Source organism: Tamandua tetradactyla, chromosome 1 (genome assembly GCF_023851605.1).
Source record: "Tamandua tetradactyla isolate mTamTet1 chromosome 1, mTamTet1.pri, whole genome shotgun sequence".
In the NCBI taxonomy this organism is placed as follows: Eukaryota; Metazoa; Chordata; class Mammalia; order Pilosa; family Myrmecophagidae; genus Tamandua; species Tamandua tetradactyla.
This window is the reverse complement of record NC_135327.1, coordinates 231,164,101-231,186,100: the sequence shown is the minus strand read 5'-3', so window position 1 is coordinate 231,186,100 and position 22,000 is coordinate 231,164,101. Positions and strand designations below refer to the sequence as shown.

The 22,000-nt window shown below is 40.9% G+C and overlaps 1 protein-coding gene across 6 annotated transcripts in view; it reads left to right on the top strand.

The window, feature by feature from the left end:
- Nucleotides 1-22,000, top strand: part of MALRD1 (MAM and LDL receptor class A domain containing 1) — a 752,096-nt gene that overhangs the window by 276,805 nt on the left and 453,291 nt on the right. For 4 of the 6 annotated variants that reach the window (XM_077154433.1, XM_077154399.1, XM_077154415.1 and 1 more), the window contains exons 23-25: nt 4,297-4,453; nt 10,716-10,826; nt 14,597-14,822. In XM_077154433.1, the coding sequence (XP_077010548.1) occupies nt 4,297-4,453; nt 10,716-10,826; nt 14,597-14,822 (494 nt within the window). The remainder of the gene's footprint in view (nt 1-4,296; nt 4,454-10,715; nt 10,827-14,596; nt 14,823-22,000) is intronic. The other 2 variants (XM_077154409.1, XM_077154423.1) reach the window with 1 other exon arrangement.

Sequence of the window (22,000 nt, the reverse complement as noted above, 5' to 3'; positions counted from 1 at the left end):
ATTATGTCCTGTGGGCCAAATGCAGCCAGCTCTCGTTTCTGTAAATAGAGATATAAGTGGAACATAACCACGGACTTCCTTTCCGGCATTGTTTATGGCTGCTTTCGTGATCCAGAGGCTGCATGGTTCCCAGAAGCCTGAATTATTTCAAACCTGGCCCTTTGCAGAAAAGGTCTTTGACCTCTGTTGCAAACCAGTTCAGCTTGAAAGGCCAGTCTGTGGATGGCTAGTGAGAGTTCATGACAACAGAAGGGGCTTGCATCAGAACTTAAATCAATTCACATCATCCTTCATCAGGAAAGTCTTTCTAAAAAAAAAAAATAGATGTGGGCCAACCTGGACACTGTCTCAGCGAATTGAAGTGTGTTCCAGGAAGCACCTTACCTGCTCGCAGACCAGCAGCAGTCAGCTCTGCTCAAAGCCTCATCTTGAACAGCATTGCTAATGTCAGCAAAGACCGTATTTATTAAAGATCTCTAAGCAGAAGGCTGGTGAACTTCAGAAAGGAAACTCAGACACTCTGTGCCCCATATGGCCAACTAGAGCCTTTTTTATTTCTTCAGGAATTCTGCAGTGTGGTGGAGAAGAAAGGAGGGTGGGGGTTTGGGTTCAGCCTGGGCTGGTTTTGCACCCTGGGGAGTGAGCCCTGAGATCTGGCACCAGGATAAAATGTCCCTCTTCCCCTGGTTTGTGCTCTAAAATGTCCGCAGAAGCACTCTGATAGGTCTGGGTTTTTGCCAGGCCGGCTCCAGTGGGTGGTGGGGAGGGGTCTTGAGGGTCCCCTCACTCAATGCCACTGACAAAGGGATGGTAGCTACAGAGAGGAGGGTCAGAATACCCAGGAGAAAGGGAAAGTAAGGAAAGAAAGTCGGAATTTTAGTTTGCTCAGGATGTGTAACAACTGTAAGGCTTTAGAAACTGATTGCCTGGTGTCCTGGTGACATGCTTTAAAATATCATGGGCTGTCAGTCAGGCTCTTCTGATAATGACTCTTTAAACGGCTTTTGCATCATGCGTCCTCACATTTGCAATGCCTGAAAGTATGGCTCTACTTTCTTAAAGCATTTGCTAGTCGTGGTTTATGATAGGTTTCATTAGAAAAGATACGTTTCTGTAAAACATCCCACTTCCCTTCCCATATGAGAAAGGACCCTCTGAAGGCTGGAGAGAGATGCTGATGCTTTATGGATGACAGTGATGCTAGCTGAGGACAGCTCTGTGGTATGTACCTAGGACAGGGCTGATTTCCTTTACGGGTACGTGCCTGAGTGACCCCACTGAGGCTCCGGCCAGTGTTTGTGCAATTTTTCACCTTGCTATTGGGGTCAAAAATACACCTGTACCCCCAGTTAATGCCCGTCGGACTGGCGGCCAAATGATATACTGCTGCACCTGTAGTGCATGCACATTTCCTATAACAACACAGATGCGTGTCACTGTTCGCATTTTCCAGCATCCCAGAAGAAATAAAAATATACTTTTTCTTCTCCTTGTGGGTGAAAGGGGTATTACAGGCATATATAATTGTAGGGGGTTGTTTCTACATTTTATATGATGTTTGTCCTTGTGACTGAACTTTATAGAATTATATTGGGTTGAGGAAATGATGCGTTATTTATTTTCATTGTATTATACCTGGGAAATTAATATTGGAAGAACCATGAACTAGAGGTCTTTTATCTTTGCCCTGTTGGTGAACTCTGTGATGTCACCCTTCTGCAGTCTCCAGGGCTATCAGCTTGTTCTATCTTTTCTTATGTTTGTTGTTTTGTTTTGGTCTGGAATACATGATCAACTTTTTCATGTATGATTTCTTCTGAGTCCACAATTCAGTGACTCCCTTACTATTTTCCTCACATATGCTCTGCTAATTTCAAGCTCTTATCAAACTCATTTGTTTATTTAACAAAATTTTTTAGTGTCAGCTGTGAGCCAGGCACTTTGCCATAAGCAAATTGGACATGCCTCCAAATGCAGAGGTAAGTATGTTAACCTTTTGGGGTATTCAATCTAGTTTAGGTCTGTTTGCACATGTGTGTGTAATGTATACTGACACACCCACACATGTAGCCACCACCTGGTAGGTTTATGCTTCACAGAAGGCAGTTGGTGGCTATTACTTTTACTAGATGTGATATAAGTGCTGCCTCCCATTTGGTTTTTGTCCTTTTTTTGACCATCTTATTGGCAAATATGAGAAAAAGAAGTTCTTAGTTTTAACATGATTTATTTTTCAATCTTTCCTTTTATGGTGAGTGATTTTTCTATAGCATTAAATAAAAAATGTTTTCTTACTCCCATTTCATGGCGATATTCTCATGTTATCTTTAGCAAGCTTTATTGTTTTCTCTTCCACCTTTAGATAGAGTTGATTATTTTGTGTAAATGTGAGACCAGACTCAATGTTTATCATTTTCCCACATGGCTCTCTAATTTATTTAGCTCCTATATTTAATACATGATCCTTTCCTTCCCTGCTCTGTAATGCTAAAGTTGTCATAAGTCAGGTGTCCGAAAAGATGGTGTCTTCCTTCCGGACTGCGTCTTCCGTTTCCCTCGCCTGTTTGTCTGTCTCTGCCTCAACGGCACTCTGTTGTACTTACTCTGCCTTGATAATGAGTTTTGGTATCACATAGAGTTTGACCTACAGTTTTATTCTTTGCAGTAATTTTAGATATTCACGGACCATTGGATTTCTGTGCAAAGTTTGTCAATTTCTGTAAAAATACCTGTTGGAACTTAGCTGCATCTATAAACAATTTGTGAAGAATTGCTATCTTTCTATTGACGAGTCCGACAATTCATACACACGGGTGCAGGCTGTGTCAGGAGAGGAAATTGGGTGCATCGCTTCCCAACCCCGGACTGGTGGCTTTACTCTGGTTAGGGGCTGGATTGTGTAGAGGTTTGTGTTTGTATTTTTATTATATCCCAAGTCCATTCATAAACCTTGAGCAGGTCTTAAGAAGTGGATTTGGGAAGAATAGAATCAAATCTCCATTTTGAAAAGGTTATTCTAAGTGACGTGTGAATGATAGAATGGTGCACGGTGGAAGCAGGATGCCATGCAGAGTTTGACTTAAGGACTGGCAGTGAAACCGCAGAGGCGTGGGCGATGCAAACACGAGCTCGAAATGGAACCCACATTAAATAAGGACACAGTGAAATAATTTTTATGAAATTATAACCCCATTACAATAATCCTGAAAGTTACTTTACAGATAGATTTTCCTGTTCGATAAAATGCTACATACATGAAAATGTTCATGCTCTTTTTCCTTGGCTTTTCTCGCTGGCTTTACATGCTGCATGCACAGTGGACACTTGCTGGTGTTGCTCCTGCTGTCTCTGGAATACCTGAATTTTAGGCGTGCCAGGACCCGAGCTGGGTGTGCTTTCTCACTGAGACACAATCCAGACAAACAGCATAATGATCCCACCTCTTAAAAGCTATCCTGCTTTATACCCTCTGTGCTTTACATCAGCAAGAACTCAGCTTTATTAGTGACAACAAGAACTGCCATGAATAAAATACAGGAAATGGCCAGGTTTTATGTTAGATTTCCACTTTAGTTCTATTTCTTGTTAAGATTAAAGATGGAATTGTCCCACTGCGCAGAGGGAGTAGATGTCCACAGAGGGCCCGTAACCTGCCCTGGGTCCTCATCTAGTCAGTGATGAAATCAGAGGCTAAAGCGGGTCCTGTCGTTTTGCTCATGTATGTTCCCAGTGTCTCAAAGAGCCCCTGGTGAGACAGGAAAGATTGAATTTCATTAAGTGTTTAGTGCCTGCCGGAACGAATAACTGTCTCCCTCTCCAAGTATTTGCATTTGCAGCTCCTTACTCAAGGAGCATGATAAAACTTTCAAAGTAGAAACAGGTATTATTATTCATGCCTTACTTAATTTATTTTTTTCCCTCTTTTCATGTATTTTTGAAAGGTCTTTAGTGCTTCAAGGCCTCATTTTACCCACAAGAAAATAAGCTCAAAAACCCTGACCAGGGTATAGTTGGTTTCACTGTAAATAAGCCCCAAGTCAGCACTGATTAAACCTGGTGGTTTCAATCTTTTCCTTAATTTTTGTGCATTACACCAATTGGGTATCATTAAAAGAACTGTTGATTCCGAATCAAAGTGTAGATTTATATTTGCTGAAGATTATGGACCTCAATTATGCTGACAAACATTTCACTTTTATGGAAAAATATAGAACAAAACATCATCAAGGGCTCACTCTGTTGTGTTCTGCAGTTTTCTTCTTTGTCATCCTGATGGTCCCATCCTGCTTCCCGCAGGAACACCACGGAGGGCTGGTACCTGTACGCCGACAGCTCCAGCGGGAGGTTCGGGGACGTGGCCGACATCCTCACACCTGTCATTTCGCTCACGGGACCCAGATGCACTCTGGTGTTCTGGACTCACATGAACGGGGCCACGGTGGGCTCTCTCCAGGTACGCTGGGCTCGGGGACCGCGGCTCTCCAGGTACGCTGGGCTCGGGGACCGCGGCTCTCCCCAGGTTCAGTTGGTTTAGGCACCGCGGCTCTCCCCAGGTACGCTTAGCTGAGGAACTGCAGTGTCTGAAATTGCTCTGTGAAAATTCACTCTGTACAATTTAGTCCCATTAAAATAAAGTCTCTAATGAATGAAAATGGACAATTTTCAACACTTCCCTAGTTTCAGAATGGTCCAATTAAGATAAAGACTTCACAGAATGGACTTGAATGGCTAGTGGGCAGCCCCTATGCTCTGTGACGGCTGCAGTCCAGCTGAGGCTGCAGCCTCTGTGGATGTCGTCACACTCCTGTGCGGCGTGCAGGGGTCCCTGTCAATATTCTGAACATAGCACGGTCGAGCCTGTGCACGTACTTTGGAAACCTTTCAATGTGCATCATTTTGTTGTCGTCTTTGACAACATAATGTGATGCATAGTCTCCAATAGCCTTTTAAACATTTTTTTCAAAAACATGTACTATGCCAGAGACCCAGGTTTGATTTGCGGTGACTGCCCATGCAAAAAAATAAAGTATGTATATATATATATATATACTTTATATATATACATATATGAATGTATATATGTACTAAAATTGTTCCAAACTCACAGAAATGCTGCAAGGATATCTCAACTCCCATATACCATTTCATTCAGAGATCCTACTCTTTTTTCGTCACTAATGACATTTACAGCAAAATCTAACACATTCCATCCAATCGTCCTTTCTTTCTGGTGTCTTTCAAATTGGAACAATTCCTGAATCTTCCCTGGACTTTGGTGACCTTCATATTTTTAAAGATTGGAGCCCCATTATTTTATAGAATGCCCTCAGTTTGCCTGTGCTCAGCATTACCCATTTTGGGCCATAGCCTCACCTCATCATGCTCTTTTCATGCATTCGTGTTGGTTGGTACATCATGTATATTCATCCCCTGAATTTTGTTCTCTTTGTTTTCAATATTCTAGTAAGAGATACTTTCAGACTACCTGAAATCCTGATTTCAGCCTCAACACAATAACTTTATCTCCTACTGATGTTTATTTACATTAAATATACTATGATATTTTGGCTAGTTGTAATTTCCTAAGTCCATCATTCCATCTACATTTATATGTTTTAAAGTCTCAAAAAAAAACATTCTCTTCTATCCATGTATTGATCCATTCATAGCTTATGTGATATTTTCATAGAAGCCTTGTGTGAAAAATAAATCCATATATTCCAGAATTGTTTACTATGAGCAGGGAATTCTTGCAAAGTGACATTCTATGATAAAGGACTCTCTCCCTCTCAAATATCATTATTTTTTTGACCAAGAAGTTTTTGTTTCACATGTTTGCAAGAAGATTAGACTTGGGTTACCATCTGTCCTGGTTTGCTGGCTGCTGGAATGCAATATACATTGCATTGTAATTGAAAGGGGATGGCTTTTAAAAAGGGAGATTTAATAAGTTGCTAGTTTGTAGATCTAAGGCTGAGAAAATGTCCCAATTAAATCAAGTCAATAAAAATGTCTAAATTAAGGCTCTGACAAGAGGTACCTTCACTCAAGAAAGACGGAAGACGTCCAGGGTTTCTCTCTCAGCTGGAAAGCCATGTGGCAAACATGGCGGCATCTGCTAGCTTCCCCTCCCAGCCACTACTTCATGAGGCTCCCTGGCAGTATTCTCCTTTTTCATCTCCAAAGGTCACTGGCTGGTGGACTCTGTAGTTCTGTCCTCATTCTATTGTGGTTCTGCGACTCTCTCCTCATTTTACAAACGGCACTCTCTCAAAACCATCTCCTCTTTTATAGGATTCCAGTAAACTAATCAAGACCCACATAGAATGGGTGGAGTCACATCTCCATCTAATCAAATTTAATACCCACAGTTGGGTGAGTCACATCTCCGTGGAGATACCTAATCAAGTTTCCAACCTATAGTACTGAGTAGGGATTAGAAGAAATGGTTGCTCCCACAAGATGGATTAGGACTAAAACATGGCTTTTCTAGGGTACATAAATCCTTTCAAACCAGCACACCTGCCTTCTCATTCCCTAGTACAAACAGAGAAATAGACTTTAAGCTAACTGTTAACTACTTCCTTTACAGTTGCTTGATTATTATTTTAATATTAGGTGTTTTTTAAAAATATCTAGATGGTCTGCCATTTGTTAATGGTTATATATGCATTTTATAACTTCTAGTTAATCATTTTAGAGGTTCTGTTTTGTATCCTGCTTTATAGGTACAATATTTTTGTTGTTTATTGAGAGGGTCCCACACCATACAGTTCATCCAAAGTGTACAATCAGGGGTCCCTGAATCCCCACATAGTTGTACCGTCATCACCACAATCAATTTTTGAACAATTTCATGACTCCAAAATAATAATAATAAGATAAAATAAAAATACAAAAGATAACCTCATTCCCCCTCATTATTGATCCCTAGCATTAATTTATGTGGTACGTTTGTTACTATTGATGAAAGAGCATTAAGATATCACTATCAATTATAGTTCATAGTTTGCAATAGCTCATATTCCCCATAAGCCCCCTGTTCTAGTTTGCTAGCTGCCAGAATGCAATATACCAGAAATGGAATGGCTTTTAAAAAGGGGAATTTAATAAGTTGCTAGTGTACAGTTCTAAGGCCGAGAAAATGTCCCAATTAAACAAGTCTATGGAAATATCTAATCACAGGCATCCAGGGAAAGATACCATGATTCAAGAAGGCTGATGAAGTTCAGGGTTTCTCTCTCAAGTGAGAAGGCACATGGCGAACACAGTCAGAGTTTCTCTCTCATCTGGAAAGACACACAGTGAGCACGGTCAGGGTTCCTCTCTCAGCTGGAAGGGCACATGGTGAACACGGCATCATCTGCTAGCTTCTTCTCCTGGCTTCCTGTTTCATGAAGCTCCCCAGGAGGCATTTTCCTTCTTCATCTCCAAAGGTCACTGGCTGGTGGACTCTGCTTCTCATGGCCATGTCATTCTGCTCTGCTCTCTCTGAATCTCTCATTCTCCAAAATGTCTCCTCTTTCATAGGACTTCAGAAATTTATCAACCCACCCAAATGGGTGGAGACATGTCGTCACCTAATCCAGTTTAACAACCACTCTCGATTACATCACATCTCCAGGGAGATGATCTAATTACAGTTTCAAACATACAATGCTGAATAGGGATTAGAAGAAACGGCTGACTTTACAAAATGGGATTAGGATTAAAACATGGCTTTTCTAGGGGACACACATCCTTTCAAATCAGCACACCCCTCTATTAGTTACTCCCTGTAGTAGTGTCATACATTTGTTCTAGTTCATGAAAGAACTTTTAAATATTTGTACGGTTAGTTATAGTCATTGTTCACCACAAGATTTATTGTGTTATGCATTCTCATGTGTAACCCACCTCCGGCTTTCCTTCCTTCTGCTGACATACATGACTCTAAACTTCCCCTCTCCACCACATTCAGTTACAATCCAGCACTGTTAATTTTACTCACAACACCGCACTACCTCTAGCTGCTTCCAAACATTTAAGTTCATGCCAGATAAATATTCTACATATATTAAGCAGCCACCTCCCATTTTCTAGCCTCATTGTATCTCCTGTTAACCTGTATCTTAGCTTTTATGACTATGATTTCACATATTATTATTAGTTCATATCCATGAGATCATGCAATATTTGTCCTTTTGTGCTGACTTATTTCATTCAAAATAATGTCCTCGCAGTTGATCCATATTGTTGTATGCTTGTGCTTTGGGATTTCATTCCTTCTTCTGCTGAATAATAGCCACTCTATGTATATACCACTTTTTGTTTATCAATTTATTGTTTGATGGACATGAGTTATTTCCATCAATTGGCAATTGTGAATAATGTAGCTATGAACATTGGTGTGCAAGCATCTGCTCACATCCCTGTTTTCAGACCTTCTGGGTATATATTAGGTGCTTTCAAAATTACTATTTTAAGAGCAGTGGCTCAGTGGCAGAAGTCTTGCCTGCCATGCCAGAGACCTGGGTTTGATTCCTGGAGCCTGTCCATGCCAAAAAAAATATATATATATACTATTTTATTCTAAAATATACCTAGGCATTCTTAAATATTTATTTTTACAAATAAATTTTAGAATTAACCTATCTACCTTTAAAAAGCTGTTAACACTTTTTATTGGAAGCATGCTAAATTTATTTATCAATTTTGCAAGAATTTTCCTCTTCATGGTAGTACACTTTTACTTTTTATCCATTATCAGTGAAAAAAATTTAGATTTTCTAGATTATGAATCTAAATGCACATTGTGTGTGCATTTTATAATCTAAAAGGGTGCTAATAGTCTTATAATTGAAGTTAATAATTTATTACTTGCTTTAAATGGACTCCTCTAAATGGTTTTAGGCAAAATAATCGATGACTTACTATAGGAGTTTTGTCAGTGAAGTGACAAAAATGTTTTGGGATCTAAGTTAATTATTTGAGATTGGCTTTCATTTTCTCAGAATGAGCTTCTGTGTTAGTAGATGAAATACTATGAAGCTGTATTAGGATTTTGCAAATAATAAATGATTAAATAATTTAAACGGTAATGCATATGATCTGTAGTTTTTGCATGGCTGAGTAAAATAATATTAAATGTAACATTAATATTGCTTGGACACATTGTTTCTTAGTGAATTGTGTCTTAGTGAATAGTGAAAAGAAATGACAAACTGAGCTGTAAAGCAAGGAAGCATTTCTTGGGCTCTCAGAATTGCAGTTTGGGGTACCCAGATTCAGGCAGCTGCCCAGCCTGGGTCCCTTCTTGGGGCTTCCAAGAACTGGTTTTAAATGAAAAAGAAGGCGATGACATAAGCTGTTTGTAAAGAATTGTGATTGCTGGATGTTTGGGGCTTTCCAGCTGACCTTGGAGTTAGACAGTTGACTGATCTCTTTATCTCGTAGTTAGTGTTTCATGGCATGCGGCGTCCTTGGAAACGTTGCTGCCTTCGATTTTGCAGACCTTGGCAGTTTGCGGCGTCTGGCTGAGACGTGCACACCTGCTTCCCCGGGGGGGCCTCCCGGCTGCACTTGAAGCCTCTTAGCCATACTAGCTCCATTTTGCTTTACCTCTTTCCTCAGTTGTATATACGTGGTATTAGTACCAAGAAGATCTATTTCCTATGCATTTTTTACAGTACCCTTCCAAAATGCTTTGTATTTCTTTTTTTATACTTTTTTTTTTTTTTTTCCACATGGGCAGGCACTGGGAACCGAACCCAGGTCCTCAGGCATGGCAGGCAAGCACTCTTACCTGCTGAGCCACCGTGGCCCGCCCGCTTTGTATTTCTTGATTAGAAATTCTTTTTTCTTGATTTTGATGATACGTTGAAGTAACTTGGATTTTATAAACCACTAATTTTATTATTTTTTCCTCATAACGTCTTACTTCTTGCACGACACTGGAACCATCTGAATTTAAAGTGAAAAAAAAAAAAGAGAGAGGGAGAGAAAAAAGATGATAAAATCATTTAAAATTTGCTTCACTATCAAAAGTCGAAACCTTCCCAGACCTTTTGCCTGAATTCCTCGGTTGTGTAGATTGTGTTTTGAAAACATCACGTCCTGAAAGAATTGGCTAAACCGAGTGTCAGTTATTTCAGAGTCTGCCATGGTACTGGGGCCCCCCATGCTCTGTTGCCCTCTGGGTGGCTGGGGGACAGTTGGGCTGAAGGTGTGGGGGCCCCTCACCTGCGGGAGCCACCTCGCTTCTCCTGTAGGGTGAGTGGGTGCCCCCCACCCCACCAGCCCCTCCCCCACCCCACCAGCCCCTCCCCCCTCCACTGGGGGAGGAAGGCCATCTCAAAGGAGTGCTGAGACAGATCCCATACCTTTTCATTCTACCACAGGACTACCATTTATTATTTAAATGTGAATTTTTACTGTGACCCCACTTTTAACAATCCAATGAGTTGGGGGCTCCAACGAGAGGGTGCCAGGCTGCCCTGGGACCCAACAGCTCCTTGGGCACTGCTCGATTGCAGGAAGCTGGTGAAGTTTCCTGGGGGCACTGCGCTGCCACTTCGCAGCAGTTAGCAGAGACATTCAATAAGAAATGTCTCAGCTCTTTTCTCGGGACTTAATGCTGATGCTAAAATAAAAGACTAACTCCGTGGGAAAATTCTACCCATTTGAAGCAACCAGGGAAACTGTGCCACCGCCTCTCACTTGCTCTGCCTCTGCAGGTGCTCAGCAAGACGGGAGATGCCACCTCGAAGCTGTGGGCTCAGTCCGGGCAGCAGGGAGCACGCTGGAAAAAGGCAGAGGTGCTTCTGGGTGTCCTTTCCCACACGCAGGTTTGTCTCCCCGGCTGGTACGCGCTGTCTCATCCATCCGTATCTCCCTGCCTTCCGTTCCCTTTTTGCATGAATATGAGGGATGTGCACAGGTCTTAACTCTCCACCTGACTTTTCCTTTCGGAATTTGCCCTAATTTCTCCCAACAAGGAAGTCTTTCAGGAAGATTTAATTTAAGGAAAAAACCTCCCTCCACTCCCAAACTAACCTCCCACTTCTAAAGGAGCTATCTGTCTCTTTTGCAAATATCTTCTCAGAAACTGTAAGGCAATCAAATTATTTCACCCTAATTGAAAAATAATCTTTTACAAAACTCATTATATTGTTGAACTGTTAGAGATAATAGATTTATTTAATTCACAATTATTTTTGGAGATGCACAATTATGTGAAATTCTAATTTTTCACATACTGAGATTGGAGTAAAAACAAGTATGCCAATGTTGACTCTTAAAGCTAAATCTCAATGACTTGTGAGCATGCGGTATTTCTTGTGTGTCATGTGAGTTCCACCCATGTGCCAGTGCTGGCTATGCCCTGGCGTAGGGACAAGCCCCACACACCGTCCACGATGGTTCCATTCCTACAGAACCGTTCCCTGTGGCCTCCAAAAAATGGATGCTCCCCACCCTGGAGTGAAAAATCAAGACACATCTGGAGCTTGTGTCCCGGAGCAGCACTGGGCAGTTTGCATAATTTTATTTGGGAGTCCCCCCAACTTAAACAGCATCTTTAATTATGATAACTTTTATAATGATAGTAATCACATGTATAGCTATTGCTATACAGTGCCAAATGCTATTCTAAGAATTGTCAAGTATTTGCTTGCCATGTGGGTTGCCATCAGGACTCTTTAAGCCCTTATGCTGGCATGTGAGCTTAGGGTTTCCTCTTAAGATGGAAGGACAGAAGAAATGAAATCATATGCCTCTCCCATTACCAAAATGCATTCTTTGAGAAATGGGAGAGTCCTGATGGTAAACCCACATGCCAGCATAAGGGTTTAAAGAGTCCTGATGGCAGGTACCTGGAGTCAGGCTAAACCTACAAGACTGCCATTACTGAACACACCAGCCACAAGTTTGGGGGTTCCCAGGCCACCCTCCCTTCTGACAACTGACTCCAGATTCAGGGTTCTCACCCCCAGCTCAGGTTCAACAATGTGCTGGGATGCCTCAAAGAGCTCGGGAAGGCCTTAGAATCTAGTTTTATTATATATTTGGTCCTACGAAGCAGATAATAATTACAATGTACACATTAAGTAACTTTCCTGTGACACATCACTGCTAAGTGGCAGGGGCCGGCTTTAAACAGAGAACAGCTAAGTGTACAATCCAGCTGCCATGTAGCTTTTCCTCTCTCTAGAAATTACTCTGAAAATAATTGACCTGCTTTTCTTCCACCTGCAATAATATGTGTCATGATTGTCCTTTTCATAAAGTTCAGTCACAGCCAGTACTAAGGTCTATGGAATCCCGACCCACACTGAATGACCCATTGGGTGCAAGCAGTGAGTTGGTCACGGTGGAAATGAGCTTGTGTATAAGACAGCAGAAAAGCAAATAATAGCAAACCTCACTGAGTTACATCTGATTGCTTATTTACGGAGCGTCCCATCATATATTGAAATGTTCAGATGTATTCAGATGATAGAGTACATTTTCCAAATTTCCTGGACTCAATTTCCCTCATAAGAAAGCTGTAGTCCTTGTCATTCTTTCTAGTTTCACCTCTTAATCACTCCCAGGCTTCTCATGTCTCCTAAGAATTTATTTTTCTTTTCCAGCACATATGCTGTGAAGAACAATTCGTTCCTTCTATGTACATGTGACACATGAAATCTATTGCATTCTTTCAGAAATGGGAGAGGCATGCTTTCATTTCTTCTGTCCTTCCATCTTAAGAGGAAACCCTAAGCTCACATGTCAGCATAAGGGCTTAAAGAGTCCTGATGGCAAGCACCTGGAGTCAGGCTGAACCTACAAGACTGCCATTACTGAACACACCAGCCACAAGTTTGGGGTTCCCAGGCCACCCTCCCTTCTGAAAACTGACTCCAGATTCGGAGTTATCACCCCCAGCTCGGGTTCAGCAATGTGCTAGGATGCCTCACAGAGCTCGGGAAGGCCTTAGAATCTAGCTTTATTACAGCAGACATACAAGGGAGAACCACCAAAAGAGGGGCGAGGCCAGGGGTCTCCATGCAGGGGCTCCTTGTCCTCTCTGGGTGGGGTCTGGACATGCCACCCTCTGGGCACATGTTGGGGTGTGGCCAGTCAGGGCAGCCCCCCAAGCTTCCCTGTCCAGAGTTTTCCTTGAGGCATCACTGCAGAGATGTGATTGAATACATCATGCTGCTGGTTGAACTTAACTGTCCAGCCCCCTCTCCTCCGACTCAAAGATGCCCCCGTGCCCTAATCATACCGTTGGCCTTTCAGCCAGAGCCAGTCTCCATCCTGAGACCCCTGGTGTGGCCAACCCCAGCCTGAATGACCTCATTAGCACAAACTCTCAGGGCGTGTGGCCCAATACACTCAACAAAGATGCTCCTGTATTGGGAAATTCCAAGATCTACAGGAAATCCCCAGAAACAGATTTGTTTCTTTACCAAATTCTTTACCATAATAACTGAAGTCATGCCAAGTCTTAGGGGAAATACAAATTCCTTCTTTCAAGAAAAGCAAGTGTTCTTCGTTGGTCTAAAGGTGCTTAGAAGTTTGGTGACAATAAATATTTTGCAAAATAAATCACTGTGAGGTAAATCTTTTAACTCATCTCTAGTTGTTCTAAATGTACTTTACAATAGATGGATATTTGTTGTGTTAATACACAATTCCATCTTTGGCCTGCAGTGGAATTTAATACAAACATTCTGAATTTATTTCATAAGAATTTTCAAACTAAACAAGAGGTGCCTTTTTTGGTCCATGAGCCATGTTCATTGTATCCCCAGCAATATTGATGTTACAAACTGAGGATGGAGTATCTGAAAACCTCAGTGACTGTAAATTTCCCCCCTTGCAATTCTGCCATGTGGGTGAACTCTCAGTGCAAACACTAGGACACATGAGGGCAGGTTGATGTCATCAAAAACATTCAGCAAAGACAAATCAAGTCCTCTGAGTTCCAGAGTGGCCCAGATATAAGTATCTGATGTGCTGAGACTCCTTCTGGCCTTGAGATGGTGGGTGGGTAAGAGACGGGCAGGCGAAGGGGTGCTTGGCACTCCCTGGGCTTGGCATTCCCTGGGCTTGGTGCTCCCTGGGCTTGGCACTCCCTGGGCTTGGCACTCCTTGGGCTTGGCGCTCCCTGAGCTTGGTGCTCCTTGGGCTTGGTGCTCCTTGGGCTTGGTGCTCCCTGGGCTTAGCATTCCCTGGGCTTGGTGCTCCTTGGGCTTGGTGCTCACTGGGCTTGGTGCTCCTTGGGCTTGGCATCCTTGGGCTTGGCACTCCCTGGGTTGGCACTCCTTGGGCTTGGTGCTCCCTGGACTTGGTGATGCCTGGGCTTGGCGCTCCTTGGGCTTGGTGCTTCTTGGGCTTGGTGCTTCTTCATCTGCTGAGACCCTGGAAGGTGCAGCTCCATCGCATGGGGCACCCACCCTGGAAATCCATACATGAGTTATAGTAATACTGCCCTTTCCAAGTTCTCAGTCTCAAGGCTGGCCCTCACGGCTCCTGGACCAGCGTCGCTATCAGATCAAGCTCTGGGTACTCCAGAGTGCTCGCCCAGTGTTGAGCTGATGGGCTGACAGCATTTCCATTCCTCTTGTAGATTGTCTTCAGGGCCAGACGTGGTGTCAGCTACATGGGCGACGTCGCTGTGGATGACATCTCCTTCCAGGACTGCCCCCCGGTCCTTCCCCACAATGGGAAGTGCAGCGCTGATGAGTTCACGTGTGCCAACAAGCAGTGCATCCCACAGGACAGCGTGTGTGACTTTGTGGATGACTGTGCCGACAGCTCAGACGAGACAGCATCTCTTTGCAGTAGGTGGCCAGGTCGGTCTCCTGCCTTTGTGTTCATGTCCCCCAGCCATGCTGTCTGCAGCGTGCCTGTCGTGGAGATACCCGGGCGTCATTTCCCCATGGTGGAAGAGTTAAGGTGGTTCGCTGTTGAAATACAGAACCCCCTCAGTGTTTAATGTAGAACCATAATTCATTCAAAGCTAGTTGGTGGCTTTTAGTGCATGTGCAGTATTTGGAGAGAAATTGGAGAATGTATTTCTTCAAAGTCTAACAGGTTGGAAACAAATATTTACCATGTGAAAAGCATGTTTAGAAAAATGAACAGCAAAACATCCATCCAAGCTGATTCATGTGGGGTGTGTTTCTCTCCTCGGTGCCTTTCTGAGAGCTGCCAGGCCTTGGTACAGATCACAGGTGTGATAAGCTGTTACAGAACAAAAAGCAAACATCGAGACCCAGATAATCCATAAAATAGGCAACGTGATCTCTCAAAGACGAAGTGATACTGTGCAATGTCACTGGAGATCAACTCAGAACCTGCCCTCAGCACAGGGGCCCCGTGTGCTCACTCCGGCCAGCCTGTAGAATCCCGTGGCACCATCCAGTCATTGCCGTGTCTCCCTGCAGTGTAGGGCACACAAACTGTCAAAACGAAGGTCACAGGTGGGCGATGGTGGCACCGTGGCAGGTTTCTCACCTGCCATGCCAGAGACCCAGATTCGATGCCCAGTGCCTGCCCATGTGAAAAAAAAAGAAAAGGTCACAAGTGACCCCGTGATCTTTGTAATAATGCCTGAGCTTAGCGGTTAGGGTTGGGTCATCTCTGCCTCATGATGTGCAGTCTGGACTCCCAAGGACAGCCTCCGTGCAGGGAGCGCAGGTCTACATGGCGCTTTTGGCTTTATAAGCCCCATTTGTGATACGCCTCCACTTGACCTCGAGAGGTGAGTGGGGTGGAGGGGATTAACTGCATTCCCCAAGTTCATAAACTCGGATTTCGGATCCTCTGCTTTTCCGAAGCCACCACCATCCCAGCTCTCTGTAAAACCGAATTAAAAAAAAAAACAAAAAACAGGCTAGATACAGAATTCCTGTTCAGATCAGAACTATTTTTTCCTTCAATTGTGGATTTTGTGGATTATTACTTTTGATTACCTATTTATCACATGAGCAAAGCAAACGCACTTCTAGCTAATCTTAGATTCCAGTTTAATTGATATTCAGCTCTATCTTATGAATGTTTTCCACTGCGTTCTTAGTTCCTGCATCACATATGCGTGGATTTTTTTTCCATTGCCATTTTCTGGTAATTAAGGCAGATATTATGCTATCAAAACTTTTTGTAATATTGCCAATGTGTTTCTATTCCAGAGATAGAATTTAACACCATTTTTGATACTTTGAATATTAATTTCATTCTGGCTAAATTTTCCTTATCCTTTTTGTATTTATCTTTAAATTTGTGAATATTTGTAGGAGTTCTCTACCTGTTTTTGGGAAAGGATGCTGGCATACTTAGGGGATCCAAAATGTACTGAGACTTATCGTCTCAATAGCCCTTTTGTATGAAAAATCACTGCAAAAGTAATGAGCATGTGGAGGAAAAACTGCACCAGAAGGTGCTTTTGGTGAATTGATTGCCAGATCCCTTCATTTATGTTTTCTTGCGGACAGATTAAAGTCAGTGACACTGCAACAACCAAGCTGAATCAATTCCAGATATAGTATGGGAAAAGGAAATTTTTTCAGCCCCTAAAAAGAAATAAACAACAAAAGTTAGAATAAAGCCAAAAAGCAAGCCATATTTTGATATTAGTTCTTATTAATATGATTTTTCTATATAGCATTATTTATATTTATTATGTATTTTTAAAAAATTACTGTATTCCCAATCTCCTGGTTAAAAATGTCATGATTCAATTGTATAATTAATTATTAATTATAAATAATTAAGTATAATTAATTATTATAGAGTGGCTAGAATCTGCTCTATGAATTTTGAGTGGTGTTTATCTTATATACTGTAAACTTTGATGCTCTAGTTTGACCCAGAAGAATAGGGAGAAAAAGTTTAAAAATCACCATCACAACTGATTTTAGGAGTATTGCTTACAACTGAGTATTTGGACTTAACTTGCCCCCTTTTCTTTTTGGAATTCTAGGTAAATGTTGAACATATGTCACAATTCTAAGATAACTTTTGAAATAACATTAGGCAGAAAATATGCCATTTGAGAGCAGCATAAGGAGTGAAAATATCAATTCTTTTTAAAGAGATAAACTGTCTCTCATGGAAAAGAAGTAATTCATCCTAATAGAAAAGTACCTGCAGTTTTAATTTTGTGTAGATTCTGAAAGAACAATCTAGCAGAGAAATCAAGACTTTCTGTGATATTGTGAAAATATGTGTCTAAAACACAGGACATAGCCAAAGTCATTTGTGTATTTAAAAAATCTAAAATTTTATTTAAACATAACTTTGCCATTAACATAGAGGTTACTTTTGAAAGCAAACATATTTCCACATCACTATGCATTCTAAGAGCACAGGTGTTGTTGATACACAATTCAATTCAGAGTTTCTCAGGCAGACACAAAATAATTTAATTCTGGTGTTATTAGAAAGAGTATAGGATATTTGAACCACGTAATTTATAATCTGAATCTAATGAGTTTATGTAATGCTATTTACCAACTGCAGATATCCATTCTTTTCAAGCTTACCCAAAATATTTACCAATTAAAAAAAGAGAGAGATCATATTCTTAAATGAAGCACATTCCAGTGATTTTCAATGAATAAAAGTCACTGAGCATGTGTCTTTTGAATTATGCTAGAAATCAATTATATGTCAATGTCTTTAAAATTCCTATTGTGTAGGAAAAATCCATTTTAATAACCCATGGGTCCCCTTACCCACCAAAGATCATAAGAATTGGAAAATGTTTTGAATAGAAAAAAATGTATATATAGATAACAAAATGTGGGGAATCTAGCCAAGCCAGTAATTAAGAAGTAAATTTATAGCCTTAAATTCATATGTTAGAAACTAACAATTAGCGAATGATGCAAAAAAAAATGAAATCGAACATACATGTAAAACAGAGAGGGTTTAAAAACATGGATGAAACTCAAAACCCTGTCAAGAATGATCAAGAGAAAGAGAGAAGTTAGAAATATTGAATTAAAGTAACACTTTTTTATTGAGCAGTTTTTATGTGCCAAGCATTGTTTGAAACATCTAGTATACATCAATTTTTAAAAAGGCAGACAAAACCACTATCTTTATGGGCATACACTCTAGAGGTAAACAGAAACACACACACAAACAAATGTAACATAATGTGTTGAATGGTGATAAGTGCCATGAATAAGGTAATGGAGAACAGAAATAGAGAGAGGGCAGTTTAAAATATTTAAAATATTAAGTAGGATGTAAGGAGAGGCATGAGTGAGAAGATATTTGAGCAAATTCTTGATGGATTTCTGGGATATAGCTAAGTGGACACTTAAGGGATTAAAAAGAGGATATTATTTATTAATAATAAGATGTTAAACTGCCATGAGAGGGTTTTGCCATAAATTTGCAATTTTGAAGACATGGATAAATTATTATTAAAATGTAATGTAAAAACACTGATTCAAGGTGATATAGAAAACTTGAATCATCGCATAATAAACTAACAAAAAACTAGTCGGTAGTCAAAAATTCTTTTGACTTCGGTCCAGAAATGAACATGCAAATGTCTGGACCCAGTGAAAATTACTTCCATTGGGTCCAGAGATAGGAATTCATTTGCATGTTCATTTCTTTCTGTGTTCTATTACAAGTTCACGAAAGAAATCACTTTGATTTTGTTGGAACTCTTCTAGGGTCCAGAAAACATGAGAATGCCCCTAAATCACTTGGTGTCTTGACAAGCATGACCCAAATCCTTAAAATTATACATAAATCAGGCAAAATATGTTGGACGAAAGTTCCTCCCCCTCTTCCCAATAATTATAAAGAAATTCAGCCATGTGTAAAATACGTTGTGACTATTTGGAATTTCCCCATGGAATGCAAATTAATTTGACACTAGATAAAAATAATGTAATCCACCACTTCAGAAGATCAAAGGAGAAAGTTCCTGTTACTTCAGTGTTTGATGAAAACTCTTATTAAATTATGTAAAGAGTGTATCTTCTTTGAACCACAAAGGTGATATACAATCTACAAAAATATTAAATATTGAATCATTAAAAGCTTTGTCTTTGAAATGAGGAACAAGACAAGCCCATTTCATCATTTCTATTCAATAATATATACAAGCTTCTTGCTACCAGTGCAGTAAAAGACAAAAGGAAATAAATGGTTTGAGGATCAGATAAAACCATATAAAATTGTCATTATTTAAGAAGTTAAGATAGTGCTCATAGAAAATCCAAAATTAATCTAAAGATGAACTATCAACATTAAAAAGATAATTTCACAAGATTGTTTGGTCAAAAATAAATATGTAATAATCATTTATTTCTATATACTCGAGTGAATAATAAAAAATAATTTAAATAAAAACAGCATGTATGCTACATAAAAAATATTTAGTACCTAGTAAATCTAAAAATATGTGTAAGATTTCAATGGAAAAATCAAACTTGATTGAGTAACATGGCAGAAGCTTCAAATACATTGAACTCTTAGAATACTCAGTGTTGTAAAATTGTTAATTTTCCCCAAATTGATCTAGAGATTCAAAGAAAATCCCAGCAGGCTGTGTGTGAAACCTGACTGCCTAGTCCTAAGATACATAACTGTATCAGAAACAGCTTTAACATCTTTAGCATACATGAAAGTTTATTATAAAACTTTCTGAATTATTACAACGTGTTTACATAGGGACCCTCCAACTGACCAGTGGAACAGAATATAGAGCCTAGAATCAATGCAAAAAGACAAGTAGCACAATATAAAAGGAGTTAAAACAGCCCCCCCCCCAATGAAAGAGGAAATCAAAATGGCCAATCAAATGAGAGGGTATACAAACTCATAAATAATTAGCAAAATATAAATTAAGGCCCAATGAGATTTCAGTTCACACCGAACATCTAAAAGTGACAACTGCGAGTCTGTAGAGTTTTCTTCCAAATACTTATTCACTTCTGTCCACCCTCATGGAAAGCACGTGGCACTGCTTTCTCTTGAGTAGAAGACTGTCTTAGGCTCCTGACTCATCACCCACCTCCAAAAGTGCTCCCATCCATACTGCTGTCAGATAAATGTTTCTAAAATCTAAATTTAGCTTGATCATTCCTCTGTTTAAAATCCTGCAATGGCTCCCTGTTATTCCCAAACTCGGTTCACATTTCTTAGCACGGACTACCAGGTGCCCTGCTTGTCATCTTGGATCCATTTCTAACGTCTCCCCACTCCTTCCTTTTCCATTAGAGCCCCTTGGCCATGCTGAACAGCTTTCTCAGCCCACGTCTTTGCCTGGGGGGTTGATAACTCAGAAGTCTTTTCACATTTTGAAGAGTCTCAGAGTTTTGTAGTTCAGCATGGTCGTATCTTGACAATACAATTCTCTCAAAAACCTCATGTGCTTCCTGTAAATTTGATTCCACCCAATTACATGTGTCAAAAGTCACACCCAGGGTTCTCTCTGAGACATGCCTTTCTCTCTAAACCTAATTACAGGTCTTTGCATGCTCAGGATTCTGTAAAGCCATGTCTTTAATATTTCTAGGAGGAATTTTGTCTTTTCTGAAGTCTGAGAAAGAGTGTTTTGGACTTTTCCCTGAAGTCATAACTTAGTGGTGGAGCCTGGGTTTCCTACGATAAAAGACAGTTTCTTTGTTCCAAGTTTTAAATCCTAGAGTTTCTGAGCTCTCTCTGTGCCCTCTCAAATCTGTTTACTGAGTGGTCAGGTCTTCCCTGATCTTCTCCTGGTGGAACCTTATTAAATGCGTTAAGCACAACCAGATCCTGCTTTCAGTATTTTTCCTTGAAGTCTCCTCAACCAAGTTAACAGTTTGATTAAGTATAGTCTGCTTTCCAAAGACTGTAGGCAAATATCTGGGCTTGTCACTTATTTTGATGGTACATAACGTGGATCTCCATTTTGCTGGTCTTCTATGGTAGTTCCCTTTCCACCTGTCATTCAGGTCTAAAGCCATTGCCACAAATTATGTTAGTACCCTGTTTTTTCTATAACCCATTTCTCTATCCATTAACTATACCGCTCTGTTGCTGTGTAACAAACCGCAGTGAAATGAAATGTTCTGGCATCCCGTCATGTCGTTACATGTGTGGATTCTCACGGCCATCAGCACAGAGCCACCTACCCCTTCAAGCATCTGCCTGGTGGTACTTCTTTATGGCTAACCCCCATCCACACGCCCGGACAGCCACTTCCTGCTCCCCATCTGTACACTGTGCCATTTTGAACATGTTGTATCAATGGAAACACATATTATGTGGCCTTTTGCCATTGGCAACTCATCCACTCAAGCCTCAGAGGGATGAGACAAGGCAGTGCCACCTGCTAGTTTAAGAGCATGGGGGAGAAAATATCTGATCAGCAGTAATCCAACTCTAACACTCACTGCTTAATAGCAGCCTTACTAAAGACATTGCTGTTGTGATGCACGGTCTGAATGAGTGGAGGAGCTGTTTAAAATGCATAGTTTCCCTGTGAGTCCGTAAGTCTGGCATGAGGCCTGCAACTCTGCATTTCGGACAACTTCTTGGTGATTGTGCTGGTGTTTCCCCAGGACCAAGATTTGAACGGCAGAGTACAGATAACCTTTCAGTAATGATAACTCACACACTGATGTGACTTAAACGTGATGATATTTTGAGGACTTTTTCCATCCATTAGGGGAAAAAATACTTTTAAAAGCATTTGGAATGTATGTTGTATCAATGGAACCTCACTCTGTGTGGCCTTTTGAAAGTAGCTTTTCTCTCAGCGTAATGCCCTTGAGAATCTGTTAGTCATGGTTTTCTAGGGAAATAGGACAGACAGGAGGTAACTGTAAGTATGAGGCTTTATAAAATTGTCTCATGCAACAGTGGGATGCATGAGTCCACATTCCACAGGGCAGGCTGGGAACTCCAGTGGAGGTCCTCGATGAACTCCCCAGGAGCGGCTGGCTGAAGTAGAGATGGAAGTTCTCTCTTTAGACTGCTGAAACCATCATCTCTCTTTTCAAAACCGTCAACAGATTGG